At 42.6% G+C, this 15,689-nt stretch overlaps 1 protein-coding gene across 1 annotated transcript in view; it reads left to right on the forward strand.

Moving 5' to 3' along the window:
* Positions 1-15,689, forward strand: part of adgrb2 (adhesion G protein-coupled receptor B2) — a 266,754-nt gene that overhangs the window by 227,121 nt on the left and 23,944 nt on the right. Inside the window, exons 25-30 of the mRNA XM_086279307.1 lie at positions 1,260-1,359; positions 3,791-3,862; positions 5,798-5,890; positions 8,986-9,228; positions 13,239-13,278; positions 13,721-13,735. Of these exons, the coding sequence (XP_086135433.1) occupies positions 1,260-1,359; positions 3,791-3,862; positions 5,798-5,890; positions 8,986-9,228; positions 13,239-13,278; positions 13,721-13,735 (563 nt within the window). The remainder of the gene's footprint in view (positions 1-1,259; positions 1,360-3,790; positions 3,863-5,797; positions 5,891-8,985; positions 9,229-13,238; positions 13,279-13,720; positions 13,736-15,689) is intronic.

The following is a 15,689-nucleotide window of genomic DNA, read 5'->3' on the forward strand; positions in this document are numbered from 1 at the left end:
AGAAGGAGTTCGAACCGCAAAAGAAGCGCGTATTCTCGGAAAAGTGGTTGCAGGAGGCGAGCTGGCTTCAAACAAATGATGAACGCACAGAGATGTGGTGCAGAATATGCCGTGAAAATCCCACTCTCGCGGATAAAAACAGTCCCTTTTATATGTACGCAAACGCTCGTGGCAACTTCTTATCTGGTGCACGTCTTTTATTTTGACAGCGAATGTGCACCTGCGGACCACTTATGTGCACCCCTGACTATAGTCATTGTTCCTTATACCTAAGTCTCAGACATATACAAGTCATATTGGACTTCAGGTGGTTTACTTACTTGCTTACTTTGACATTTACCTGACAGATTGTCACTAGCTCGACTGTATAAGCTGTCAAGGCAAAGAACACACACCCACACAAGATTGATTTATTAGTGATGGGCAAAAATGCTACTTTAATATGTAAAACGTAGGATCAGCTTTATTAGTCTTATGGAACATTCAATTCATATGAATCATACCTCTTTTTTACTCTCATTATTTTTATTTCTTGTATGTAAAAATTTCTTGGAGTTTGTTGCTCTGCTGGATTATGACGTTTGGTTACAACCGCAGTCAGCACCACAGGGAGTTCACAGGAGAAGAGCAGATACATCACTATAATTTATTGTTCTTTATTCGCTTTTGCTCGTTTTGCACATCAACGGGGACTTGCGTATTTTTCCATGTAGCTAGACGGAGCTGTCCGTCTTTTTTATTGGACAGTTATAAAACTGTGAATATGTGCTCAGACAGCATGAACATTTTAAATTGGTGTCTATCTTTGTGGTGCTGTTACAGTCAGACATGCACACACATTCTTGTACCTCAGAAACCCGATGTCAGTACTTGTCAGTGACTTGTCTTCCCCCTCCTCGGTGGGCTTCTGCCCATTGTCTTCACAGTCTACCAGCATGGCACTTAGTGTGCATCAACTATGTAATTGTGAGCAACTGCCAGTCCAAAACTATCTACATGATTACACATCATCTTCCATTTATCGGTGGGAATATTAAGTCTGATTCAAATCCCAGTGTGCCAATCAGTTTCAAATTGCCCACTGCTGTGAAACTATGCCTCATCTCCATGTTTACATGAGTGTATGTGTGTGAGAAGTTGAGTTATGTGACTTACCAGATATGACTCATCTGGTTTGGTTTGAGACTGAATCCCTTGTTCATTCCCTCCTTTCCTCCTCCTCTGCCCCGACTTCTGTCTCCTTCTTTCCTCTCTGACAGGGCATCTCTGTGGAGCTCCTGTGTGGTTCTCCCGCTGCTAGCGTTAACCTGGATGTCAGCGGTCCTGGCCATAACTGACCGGCGCTCCACACTCTTCCAGGTGATGTGTCTCACAACACCAATGCATGCAAGACATTCATCTGTAGCTTTGAGACACCATGGATAAGCTGCTTTTAAATGGTGGGAGCCCTCTGAGAGTTTAAGAAACACCTGCTGTGTCACAGATATAGATGAAGTATTTGCACATTCACTGCTGTTTGTTCTTGAATAGTCAAACGATAAAGATGCAGTGTTGGAAATAGTTATCTGATCCCCTGCTGAATTTGTGAGTTTGCTCACTTATGAAGAAATAAACAGTTTCTATTTTTATATCAGTAGAGCGATAGAATATCAACCAACAATCCAGAAAAAAACATATCAGATTATGTTATAAATTTATTTTCATGTGACTTGGTGAAATAAGCGTTTGATCCCCTAAACTTAGAATTATGGCTTTCACAGATAGGCTGTGTGCAGATCATATATAATCAATCAGTCAATCAATTATAGATAGTCCTGATCTCCACTTGTTATGTGCATAAAGCACATCGGTCCACTTAATCAGTTTTTTCCATCCCAACCTCTCCACAACCAAAGAGCTATAAAAGGACGTCAGACCAATGGCAAAAAACTTGGTGAGAATGTGGCAACTGCTGGTGGAAATATTCAGAAATGGAAGAAATATAAAATAATCATCATTTGTCCTCGGTCTGGAGCTCCGTACAAGATCATGGCTCATAGTGTGAGGATGATCATGAGATAGGTGGTGGATCAGCCTAAACCTACACGGGAGGATCTTGTTAATGATCTGAAGGAAGTTTTACCGCAGTCACCAGGAACACTACGGATAACACATTCCCCAATAATGGACTGAAATGTTGCAGGATTACAAGTCCCCCTGCTCATGAAGGCGCATCTTAAGTTTGAAAGAGAAAAGTTGAGCATGACCCAAAGAACACCATCCCCACAATCAAGCACAGAGGTGGAAACATTAAACTTTGGGACTGTATTTCTGCTAAGGGTACAGGAAAACCTCACTGCACTGAGAAACCAGTGGACAGGGCCTCATTCCCTAAGCCAGAACACTGAAGGTGAATCGTGGATCCTCCCTTAGTTATGCTGCAGTAGGTGTAGGCTGCTGGGGGATTCCCATGATGGACTGAGTATTTCTTCTTCAGTCACCTTTCCTACTCATTATGTGTTAATAGACCTCTCTGCAGTGAATCATACGTGTTATTAATCTCTGGCTTTCTTCCAAAGCATGTATTTTATCCTGCCTTCCTTCTCACACCCCAACCAGTCACGGCAGATTGCCTCCCTCCCTGAGCCTAGTTCTGCTGGAGGTTTCTTCCTGTTAAAAGGGAGTTTTTCCTTCCCATTGTTGCCAACATGCTTGCTCATAAGGGGGTCATTTGATTGTTGGGTTTTTCTCTATATATATTATTGTTAGGTCTACCTTACAATATAAAGCACCTTGAGGTGACTGTTGTTGTTGTGATTTGGTGCTGTATAAATAAAATTGAATTGAATTGGATGGGACTTCCAGCATGACAATGACCCAAAACATGTCTCCACAGCAACAAAATAGTGGCTAAAGAAAAAACAAGGTAAGGTCATGGAGCCCAGATCTCAGTCATATCTGTGGAGGAAGCTGATTCTTCCTCCAAACAACCCAAAGCCAAATTTAAAGGGTTTAGAGTTTCTGTAAAGAGGAATGGACCAAAATCTTCCTGAGATGTGCGCAAACCTGGTGACTAACTACAAATAAATGTCTCTGGTCAAATACATATTTCACTCAAAGAGATGCAAATGAGTTTCATGTGTTTTTTTCTGGATTTTTAAGCAATATTCTGTCTCTCACTGTTAAAATGAAACAACCATAAAAAATAGAGACTTTTTGTTTTTCCCAGTCTACATGTTCGAGTCTCATATCTTGACAAATTAGCAAATTTGGGGACAAATAATATCATGTATAAATAAAGAACCGGCCAGTGGAAAAATAGGTCAATATGAAAATAATCTTATTTTACTTTAAAACAAGCAATTCCCACTGTCAAGATCACAAGTAAGCAACACAAACAGTGAGTGAGAGTATTGACTGTGATGATTTATTATGAATAATCATGACTACTGACTCATTTTGTTATTATATGAGGGTTTCTCTAATGATTCATTACAACACAAAATAACAATAGAGTGGGTGCCACAGCACCATGTGGTACACTACAGAGAATTCAAGTGCGGATATTATAATATTTTAAATTTTGCACTCTCAGCTAATTTTACTTTTGAAGGAAACAAGTACGATACAGTTAGTTAATATGTGCTTGCATTTATTTCATTCAATGGTTTGTTGAAGTTTAAGCATTTGCACAGTAATATAAAACAACTTAAAATTAAGGGGGATGCCATGGTTTAAAATGTTTTAGAACCACTGCAGTATTAAACAAATGTGCACTAACTAACAGGAGCATCTCATTTATCTCCTCTAGGTTCTCTTTGCCGTCTTTGACTCTGTTCAAGGCTTTGTTATCATCACCGTCCACTGCGCCATGCGCCGAGAGGTGAGTCCAGTCTCTTCCTCCCCCTCCTCCTGTTGAGCATTTGTTGTGTGGATGCCACGCATTTTTTGAATTTATTCTAACTCTGCAGCACACAGTGAACTCGGAGATAGTCGCTGGCTTTGCTGGGATGCCGGGATTCATTTTCTTAAATGTCACGTTAGCTTCTGGGGTCAGTATGAAGTCACGTCAGAACACAAGCGGATCAGACGCGAGAAGGATTAGCACGGTATTCATGTCCTGTGCTGCGGCACTACTTCTTCATAATGCAGTAGGATAGTGCGGCATTGTCCATCTGATCCAAGTCTGCTTTAAGGAGCTTACTATGATGCTGTATGAAATAAGACGATAAGTCCCTAACTAATAGCCCCAAGTGCCTGTTTGCCACAGGCTTTACTGTGTCCCCAGGGATCCCGGATTTTAAACTCATTATGGACATACATGTATTCTTGCCCTTGAGACAGACAATGGCACACATGCCAGTGTGTGTACACTTATTCAATATGGCATCGCTCACAACTGCTCTGGCTACAATTAATGGATTTTACAATGTCATCAGTTTTCCATAACTGTAAATATGTCATCTGTTTCCGATGCATGTACGCGGCGCGCAACGCAACCTCTGTCAAAGAGATCATTATGATATTGAACGAACTGCATACTGTGAGTGAATTTTTAAATGCTCTGAATGCTTAGCTGCATTAAATCAATACCACAAAAGCGGCAGGGATCAGGGTACCGTAAATCCAGGAATTATTTATTGTAAATGTATGAAAATCCTCTTGCAAGAGTGAGCGTAAATCCTTCGTAGCTGCAGAACAACAGACAGAGGGGAGTGCCGCAACGGAGGAAGTAATAGAGGGAGGGTGGGGGGGATCAGGATGTATTACAGTGCAACAAAAACAGAGAGAAGGTAGCATAAAGTGTGATATTATGTAAACGGCAGAAAGGGGAGCGTCTTGTGATGGAGGAACTAAGTTAAAGTTAGGTGGTGAGGAAGGGAACGCACGCAGAGATCTGTGAGAGGAAACTGTGATTTAGAAGCGAAGCAGGGGATGATAGTGGGGGAGGAGGAAATAGAGAGGAATGTGGAAAGAGAGAGAGAGAGAGGTAGGTATCCATAGTAGGGCATTTCTCTTTGAAGTAGAAATGAGGTGCATTGGGTGCCAGTGCACGCACTCACATACACACAAACACTCGCGCACTAACACAGAACAGGCAACAAAGGCCACTGAGGATGAGTATGGATATAAAAGGAAATAATAAACAAAATGAAACAATGGAGGGGATAAACCAGTCCATGCAGACGTGGACGCAGTCCACTCGCGTACATAGACGAGGAGACCGCCCGATGTGCTGCTACTTCCTCAGCAACTAACCAGGATACCTGTAATACAGATCGCGATAGGGGGGGGATTTGTTCTTTGTTACAAGGAGCGGCCCTTTGACAGCGCGCTGGTGTGTGTTTACTTAGATACAGTATGTGGGAGGATAAGGAAAAAACAGCATAGCACAGGAAAGGCCTCGGGTTTAGAACATCTACAGTACATACCGTGCTGTTAATTTTAATTAGTGCTGTGAACAGTAATCACTAGGCTCAAATTTTTCACTTTCAAAGTATTCTATGAGCTTTCTATACCGCTCCTATAACTGTTATATAATCTGCAAGCCGAGTTTCCTCATGAACAATGGGACTTTTTGCATAAGTTGGTATTCACCGTACACTTGCCATTGCGGCGATATAGATGAAGCATGTACGTTGTTTAAGGAGCATGGTCCCCACGCTCCAATGTTTGCCAAACTAACTTAAGGAAAAGTTCCTCCACTAACTTCTTTCCTTTGCATCATCTTTTCCTCTCCCTCATCATCCTCCCCGCCCCTCCTTCCCTCTCTCTGTTTCCACCCTACCCTCTCCCGCATCCCCCTTCCAACCCCCAGGTGCAGGACGCAGTGCGCTGTCGAATGGGGGGATGTAAAGACGACAGCGAAAACTCACCAGACTCCTGCAAGAATGGACAGGTGCAGATCATGGTGAATAGCACTCCATTTCATCCCACATTGCAGTCCATTTGCCTCAGACTAACATTAACCAGGCTGAAGCTTTTCCCCGCGAGCTCCAATTCCAGCAGAGCGAAGCATGATGCCATTATAGACGTGATCAAACTCGCACCTGGCTTTCTCGTTTTCTCCTTAACCATCTTTACCTTAACAGGGGTTCATGCATTAAGCAGTGTCTTTTTTTTATATGTGACATCATCCCAGAAAAATGAAATTTCACTTGAAGCTTGTCTAGTTTCCAGCCTGAAACTAATGTCTGCTGTTTCACCTACAGTCCCCTGCTATTATATCATTTCATTGTCATTTGCTGTTAAAACATATTCTCACTCCCGTCTTTTGACATACGAGCACTGAAAGACACCCGACAAACTGAGTTGGACTAACCTGCGCTGTTACACCCCGGCCTAGGCAACCGGGGTGCAACGTAGAAAAACAAAGATAAGGAAAATAAAACCACGAAGGCTCTCCACCAAAATCCCAAAATGAAAATATCCCATGACGAAAGTATTAACAAACCCATTCACAACTATTTACAACAGACTATTTATTTACAACAAAACACCAAACTATTTACAACACGGGGGAGATCGCGACCATGACATACTGAAACACAAGGCTTAAATACATAGAAGGAGCAATCAGGGAATGGACCACAGGAGGGAAACACAGCTGGGGCAAATTAGAACTGACGAGACAGGGAAAATGTAAACTGAACACACTAAGATAACACAGACTTTCAAAGTAAAGCAGGAAATACATAAGTCATGCAAAAACAAAACACTGACACACCGAAACGTAACATTTCCCCCTACCCAAAAATCAAACATGTAACCCCAAGTGAAAAGTTTGATTCAGACAAACGAAGGCTGAAACGAAGGCAGACGAAGCTGATGGAGGCTGGAGCGGTCCCACTGACCCTCCAGCAGACGACGAAGGCTGGAGCGGTCCCTCGGACCCTCCAGCGAAGGCGGATGAAGGCTGGAGCGGTCCCACGGACCCTCCAGCGACGACAAAGGCTGGGGCGGTCCCACGGACCCTCCCCCCAGCGAAGGCGGATGAAGGCAGACGAAGCTGATGGAGGCTGGAGCGGTCCCACGGACCCTCCAGCAGAGGCGGATGAAGGCTGGAGCGGTCCCTCGGACGCTCCAGCGAAGGCGGATGAGCAGCTCACTAGCTGCACACATGGACACGCAGCCCACCAGCTGCACACACGGACACGCAGCCCACCAGCTGCACACACGGACACGCAGCCCACCAGCTGCACACACGGACACGCAGCCCACCAGCTGCAGAAGGCTGGAGCGGTCCCTCGGATCCTCCAGCGAAGGCGGATGAAGGCTGGAGCGGTCCCTCGGATCCTCCAGCGAAGACAGACGAGCAGCTCACTAGCTGCACACATAGACACGCAGCCCACCAGCTGCAGAAGGCTGGAGCGGTCCCTCGGATCCTCCAGCGAAGGCGGATGAAGGCTGGAGCGGTCCCCGGGCCCTCCAGCGAAGACAGACGGAGGCTGAAGCGGTCCTCGGACCCTCCAGCGAAGACAGAAGGCCGAAGCTGTCCCTCCTTCGGACCCTCCAGCGATCCCGGGACCTCTCGCATCCCAAGCGAGAATCATACGCCTAGACCGGACGAGCCCCCATATGTTACACCCCGGCTTAGGCAACCGGGGTGCAACGTAGAAAAACAAAGATAAGGAAAATAAAACCACGAAGGCTCTCCACCAAAATCCCAAAATGAAAATATCCCATGACGAAAGTATTAACAAACCCATTCACAACTATTTACAACAGACTATTTATTTACAACAAAACACCAAACTATTTACAACACGGGGGAGATCGCGACCATGACATACTGAAACACAAGGCTTAAATACATAGAAGGAGCAATCAGGGAATGGACCACAGGAGGGAAACACAGCTGGGGCAAATTAGAACTGACGAGACAGGGAAAATGTAAACTGAACACACTAAGATAACACAGACTTTCAAAGTAAAGCAGGAAATACATAAGTCATGCAAAAACAAAACACTGACACACCGAAACGTAACAGCGCATTGAAATAAAGCTGTTGTGAAATCGTCCGGTCCTCACCAGGCATCAGTGTGTGACAACTCGGGAGTGGGAGCTTGTTGGTCTATACATCACAGCCTCTAATCATATTTTATCACAACAGACATTTCAGCACTTTTATGTTCTTCTAACTGAAAGTCCTTCATCTTTTTTCTTTTTTCTAAAAGACCGCAGAGCTATAAGCTGTAAGGTTATTGTGTGCGTTCCAGATGTTATTAATAGTGTGATAAATCATAGAGACTTGACCTGCCCCAGCAATGACAGTATAGTAACACCACAACCATGAGAGAATGAGCAGCCCTCATCTCTATTCCCTTTATTTCTCCCTCAGACCTGTTTGCGGTAACGATTATGGGTTTCTGAATGCTCCTCTGAGGTTTTCAAGATTAAACTTTGGAGCCATCGCTCTGCTCAATGAAGCCATCGCGCCACACTCTCACTCTCTGTTTTCCTTTACAGTCTAACTGGAATGTTTAATTTTGGGTAAACTGTATTATCATGGTGTGTGTTGGCTCATCAGTGTGCCAGCGACAGTGCATTAGACAGACAGGTGCTCTTGTTTTTTCTTAACTTTTCTTGTCTAAATACGTGCGACTTTGAGGATGTCTTTTCAGACTGCACATATGCACGGAGAGCGGCTGTGTGAGAGACGCAGCACCCTTGAGAACATTAATTGTGATGGATAATTTGACGAGGTTGCCACCAGTTATAGCTGCATCATAATTACAGTGAACACCATTCTCTCAGGTGCTCTTGGTATATTCACAAATCTCATTAGCATGTTAAACCCTTGACATTTAGAGTCAGCGTAAAGATGTAGAACTGCAGCTACACCCTCTTGTTAAAACGGAATCAAAGCTGTCTCTGGAAATTTATTTGATTAGCTAAATTCTGATTAAAAATCAGCACTGTTCTTTGCAAAGCTGGTTAGATGTCCTCTTTTAACATTTCAACTTTATGTTTTTCATTAATTCTTTTTTTATATATATCATCAGAAATGTGCAAATGTGAGCGCCTGTGGAAAGCAGAGCGGGTCTTTGCGTTACGGCACATCACTGTGCTTATCGGGTTGCCACGCACAGCCGCTCCCACCAGCGTGCCACCAGACATCCCAGCAAGGCTGTTACCACAGTCTGACCCATGGCAACCACAGCCACGCATTGAGCCATGTTAATGAGCATACCCCCATCCTCAACAACAACCATAACCACGCCCATAATCACATCAGCAGCCAACCAGTATGTAACCAAAAAAAACCCATTGTTGGTAGAAATAGTCAAATCCGTAAGTAGAAAAGGTGCAATATGTAAAGCAACATTTATTAATAAATGCTACAGGATTACTTGAGCGTTTTGACAGGTTCTTCCTGAGAGATGGATGAGAAAATGTTAACCACTCAACACTCACTGCTTTGGAGCTTTCTGGAGCTACTGTAAGCAGTCTCTTAACTTAATGGAAAGATGGGAAACAGTGAAAGCCCTACCATTACTGTGCTCTGAAATAGCAAAATAAGCCCAACCCAAGAAAAATACACTTTAGGATTTGTGTATATATATATATATATATATATATATATTAGGGGTGCAACGATATTCGTATCGATATTGAACCGTTCGATACAGTGCTTTCGGTTCGGTACGCATATGTATCGAACAATACAACATTTGTAATTTATTTTATCAATTTTCCTTCTGTCGATGCTGTCTGTGTTGAGCGCTCAGTGAATCTGTGTTCGACTACTCCGCCTAGGCTGCACTGTCGAGCGCAGATCCACTGAGCGCTCAACACAGACAGCATAGTCAGAAGGAGAAGCACAGGGCAAGCTAGCAAGACAGAAGTTAAGCTCTCCTTACAACAGGCAAATTGAACGTCATTCAGATCTGGCGTTTGGAATTATTTTGGTTTTCATGTGACATATGACCCTGAAGGTAAGCGAGTCATGGACTAAAGTAAAACAGTATGTTGAATGTGCCATGCAATGCTCAATTACATTGGTGTGAACTAGTGTGTTAGCGCAGTTAGCTCGTTAACGTGTTGGCCGTCTAGCCCCATGCACGGAGTGATCGGCGGTAGCTCGTTAACGGAGATTTGCCGTGTTGTGGCGTTAAGGTCATTTCAACGAGATTAACCTGAAAGCACTAGCGGGAACACAACGAATATGACTGCACATTTACGCCGACATCATCGTAGTGCAAAGACAAGTGGAAGCAGACAAAAAAAAGCAAGCATGCTACTAACTTTAGCCGAGTCATTTAGACAGCTGTTAGCACATGATTCTCCTTATGCTGCTGAGAATATAGCCCAGAAGAAGCGGATAGTATAGCTTTTATTTTGGAAAGAGACATTTCTCTGTAATAAACTCTCTTTTCCAAAGATGAGTGATTCCTCAATCAGATACAGGGCTTGCAATATCGCTAGCCCGACGTCCCGGAGCTAGCGATTTTTTCAGTCGGGCTACCAAAATCTATCTCTGCCCTGCCCGTCGGGCTATTGTAGGAAGGAAAAATATATGTCAATGCTTTTGCATTCTTTCGGAAATGTAGCTGGGTAATTATGTCATTGGCATCGGTGAGCCACTGTCAATATGTGACATATTGAAATCGCGTTTGAATTTGCGCTTGTTTTTTTGCTTTCACTTTGCAATCGTGCGAACTGTGTATAGAGAGCGACAGCACTGATCTGTGAGTGATGATAATTTGTGCACCAATTCCTCTGACATCGTCTTATTAATCGTTAGCTTACTATGCAAACATGACAAGTGAAATCTCCCGCAGCAAGCTTAAACATGTGAGAGGTTGATCGCGCAGAGAATCGCTGAGCTTATGTGAGTGAGTGTGTAAAAGCATTTCAGTTCTGCTGAGCCAAATAAGACAGGTCAGGGTGAAGAAGTGACAGCCAAAGAAAAGCTTACCACAAAACTGAGAAGTTATGACAAATCAGACTATAAGGCAAAAAGAAAGTGCAGCTTTATGGTTTCATGGACAAAAGAATTTCTGTGGCTGCAATATGACGAGCTAAATAACCAGGGCTGCACATAAGTGGTCCGCAGGTGCGCATTCGCTGTCAAAATAAAAAACACGCACAAGGGTTGGGGTTAAATTTAAAAACTGTACTTTTGAGTTAAAATATATATTTATAATTTTAATAAATGACAAATTAAAAAGGCATGAACATTTTTTTTGTATCGAAAAAATATCGAACCGTGACACCAAAGTATCGAACCGAACCGTGAATTTTGTGTATCGTTGCACCCCTAATACATATATATATACATACACACACTGTTGGACAGTAAAGAGCCATATTGTACATTCAGAGATACAGTGGTTTGGTACAGTTGCCACTGTACTCTTGATGGGTGTTTTTGTACTTTAGGGAAATCACCCCTGGTGACATTTTTGAAATGTTACAGAAGTAGATATTTCTAGATTTAGACATTTCTGTACCTATGCTTGGAAATGTACTCAGATTTGTAACCTGTCTTGTCCTATTACAAGATCGTATATGATCGTATATGTCATATTTTGACATTTTAAAAAGGTACATAGAGGTCCAATAATTAGCCCTTAGTTATGTTTTAATGTACATTAAACCTGTGAAGACTAGAGCCTGACAAAAATACAGCCATAGGGCCAATATCTCAGCTTTTTAAAATCAATAAGCATCAGTGTCCGTCTTAAACACCTATATTGGTTGAGCTCTAGTAAAGACCCAAATTGCCTTTTGCTGTACCCCTGTGCACTCTGATGCTATAAGCTAACTGTTAGCAAGAAGCAAAGTTGTAGTTTTACCAAAGTTTGTGTTTCTTACATATCGCACCTTTAAGTGTATGTACTGCAGTAATAGTTGTGATGTCTAAGAGACTTGACTGACTACAGGAACGTGTACATTAACGTGTGCTCCCTCAGTATATGCTGCAGTCTGTTCCCTTATATTATTTAGTTGATGTTGATGACTCAGTGTACGTAACCTGTGAGGCAGTTGCAGAGAGAGTGCATAATGGTTAGAATAAAGATGATTTGTTTTTTTTTTCTCAATGTGGATGAAAGAGACAAAAAGAGAGGAGAGCTTTGGTTTTTTGTTTTTTTTTCTTAATATTCTTATTTGTCCATTTAGTAGAGAACCATTTATGGTGCTGCGGGTGATTTGCGTACTATGAGCTTTTCTGCTCCTTTGAGACCTTTGCAAACTCTCTCATTCTCTCTTTCAGTTTTTCATTTCCGCCCTTTTCCTCTTCTCCTTGCCTCTGTGGCATGCCCAAACTGTCTGAAATCTGTAGTTTATTATCCAAACAAAGGCTTTTGTAAGTGAATCCCGCTGAGGACGGGACGAGGCTCTATAGTGAGAAATGGGAGGATCGCATCTGCATAGCAATAGGCTTCATTTTTACTAAAATTCAGAAAAACTTGAGTGGTGGCCATTCTGGAAAGAGAGCTTCTTCATTCAACTCACCAACCTCTGGGTTTCTTTACCCCAAGGAGCAGTGCCGCCCTGCATCGCTCGAGTGAAGTACGAGATATCAAAGCAACTAAACATCAGATTTGGTTGTGCCCGAAGTACTTTATCTACATAAAATCTGAATATTGAGTACAGGTTAAAAGCAGTGTTGTGTGTAAGTTTGTGTTTTCTTCGCTCCTGTCAATGGATTGCATTCTAACATTATATATATTTTTTCTCATCCTTGCTAGGAAGCTGCAAAGTTTTGCTTCAGCTGGAACAGCAGATAATAGTTTAGCTGCTGTGTAAATTTCTGTCCCTGTTTCCATTCAGATGATAGCGAGGTGACTGATGAGGCATACAGAAGCATTACGTACCTCACAGCCTTCTGCTCGTCTCTCTCAAAGTCTGTTTTGGATATGCTGCTGTGAACTGATAAACATCACGAAAAAAGCAGCGGTTGTGTAGGCCTTAGACAAAATGTAGCTTTTTCCTCTGTTCTTTTTTTGGTTAGAAAAGGCGTTGGGATGAGTTCATTGCAAAGAAGGAAAAACTGAACATTTTCAGTGCATCTTTTTTGTTTTGTTTTGTTCTGTTTATGGAGAGGATTACTAATTGACTCATATAAAGTGGCAGATTGGGATCAGGTCCTTTTCTATAGAGTTAAATCAGAGCATGAGAGTCATTGGATACATCATATCCATTTGAGATCCAGTCGCTCGCTCGGACTCGTGTGCTTCCTGTTGCTCTGAATGCACAAATTAATTGTGCCTCCTCTCTCCCCCGCCGCCTACCCCGCCTTCTACGTCAGACGGATTTTGAGAAGGACGTTGACTTGGCTTGTCAAACAGGTGAGCTCTCCCTTCTACCTGATTTCGCTTTCCCTCCTTCTCCTTTTGTCTCCATTCTCTTCGCTGTTCCTTTGTCCCACACAGGATTAGCATTGCAAGCTGTTTCATTCTTAGCTTGCTGCCGCATGTGTTGATGAAATGACAGGAGATGATGCGCTACATCTCGGCGCAGCAAATTATTATGCCTTATCAATCACACTGATTCTGCCCAATAAGTGCTCAGCGAGCATATGTTTGGATGAGACTGTGCTTAATTGTGCATGATAATAAACACTCCTCAATGTGTTCAGACCTGTTTCACTCGTTAGTCGACAATGCTCCTGTGTGGGTGTTTGGATGTGTTACAGATGTACCACAGTATAAGTGTGTGTTGTGCTTTGAAATATTAACAAAGAGTCACTCCACCCTCCCACCCCTCCACTCCCTCCCAAAACCCTTGCAGAGAGAGGACACCCATGTAAGTTTTGCACCTTACTGACCTAATAAATACTGCCTGATGTGTCCGTAAACTCTAAGAGCTCCTATAGACGAATCCAGCTGAAAGCCATATTCGTTTACTCCATCTATTGAACAGTTTTGGGGTCTGATTGTGTCTTTGCTGATGATGGCACCACCCTACATACTGTATCTATTTCTAGTGGGTGCCTTCCTATATTTTCTAGCCAAACTTTAAACCTGTACAAATAGCTCATCTTTCTTATCTTTCTGACATTCAGTACTCGCGTAGTAAGACGTTCCCCAGTTTAAAAGTAGACCATTCAATTCTGACTTGACGTATGTGTCAGCAAAGGCCTTCTGAAAGTTTCACTCTAAGCAGCTTAGAGTTTCGAGGCCAAACATGATGAGCACGGGCGAGATCTAACCAAGAAACCGATGGATGCTACACACTGAAACACAAGAGAACTGCCATTGCATTGTAAATCATATGCCGCTTTATCATTTTTATGAACTTCATGTATTGAATAATACTTGAAACTAGTGACTGAACTTCTTGGCCCTGAACTTGTAGAATGTAGCTTCCACGTCTCAAAAATCAAGTCAGCAAAGGTTGACATTAAACCTGCCTTTCCTATCGCTATTGTCCCATAGACTTCCATAAAACTAGCTCCTGGCTTTGTGACCGTTTTTATGACAACTTTATGGGCTAAATTGGTAGGTTAAGGTGTAAAATTATACATTATTATGAGTTACAAAATTAAAATCATCACCATTCAAGTGAAAAAAGAGAAGTACTGACTATATCCTCATCACCAGTCACATCTTTTTGGCCAGCGAGCATGCTGCTTTCCTCGGTTTCACGGTCAGATCAACCCCTCGGTTGTTACATCTGGTTTTCATAACAACAAGAAAGCGCTGGTTGAAAGCGCCTACTTAAAGCTTCACCAGTAGGTAACGTCATTACATCGATCTCAGGCTTTACCTGGAATCTTTCTGCTAGGTTTAAACCAGTTAATCTGTTGTATATAACACGTATTCCACACACAAGACATTTGTGTTCTTTTTTTCCCCCTAAGGCTATGTAGTAATTAATTTCTTGTCCTTTGAGACTAACTTCCACATTCATAGCGACTACTTTCACTGCCCACCTGACAGTGATTAATTTAAATATCCTTGCTTTCATTGTCAGTGTAAATGTCTTCACTTCCACTCTGCATCAGCAAAAAAACAGCACCGGTACTTTAGAACACAACACACACAAAAACAACACTGGATTCGTCTATAGGTCTTTCTCTGAGCCATCCACTGTTTGTTGCAGACGTGATGGGAGCAGATTGGTCAGATTTCTCCAAAACCTGTTCCAATCCAACCTGTCAGTTTGCACCAACGGGATGATGGAACAGAGGAAATGACAGTTGTAGTAAGCCAGTGTGCTTTTGCTGCATTCACCCTCAGCAGGATCCGGCTTCAATTTTTGATCAAATGTCTAGCCTGACATTCTGTTAAATCAATACAGCTTGTATGAAAACAGTCTGAGCTCCTACTTTGGTCTAAAAATTGGGATTTGGGGCCATGTAAATATCTACTCCTCTGATGGTGACAGAATGAGCATGATATCTGGCATGAATTTCCAGATGGTTTGATATATGTGTGTGTGTGTGATTGATGATAGCTGTGACAGAAGATTGTCTTTCATAAGCATGTCCGGATTAGTTATGCAGTAACTCTTCTAGAAGTGTGGAGTGTCTGAGCTTCTCTTATGATTAATGAGCATGAAAACTAATTCACAGCCACTGCAAGCAGGTTTTGTGTTGTGCTATTAACAGTATTGTGAAACACACGCATACGTTAATGCTCAAAACACTTCCTCTAGTGCATATAGATGTACGTCAGTATGTGAAAGCAGGCAAGAGAAAAGCACTGGGTTTTACATAGCATTTTTCACCAAGGACATTACTCTGAGATTTAAGGTC

Source organism: Aulonocara sp. 'chitande type north' Nkhata Bay, linkage group LG22, assembly GCF_057382095.1.
Source record: "Aulonocara sp. 'chitande type north' Nkhata Bay isolate Kocher_YH1m ecotype deep benthic linkage group LG22, A_spYH_male_GT1.1, whole genome shotgun sequence".
NCBI lineage: Eukaryota > Metazoa > Chordata > Actinopteri > Cichliformes > Cichlidae > Aulonocara > Aulonocara sp. 'chitande type north' Nkhata Bay.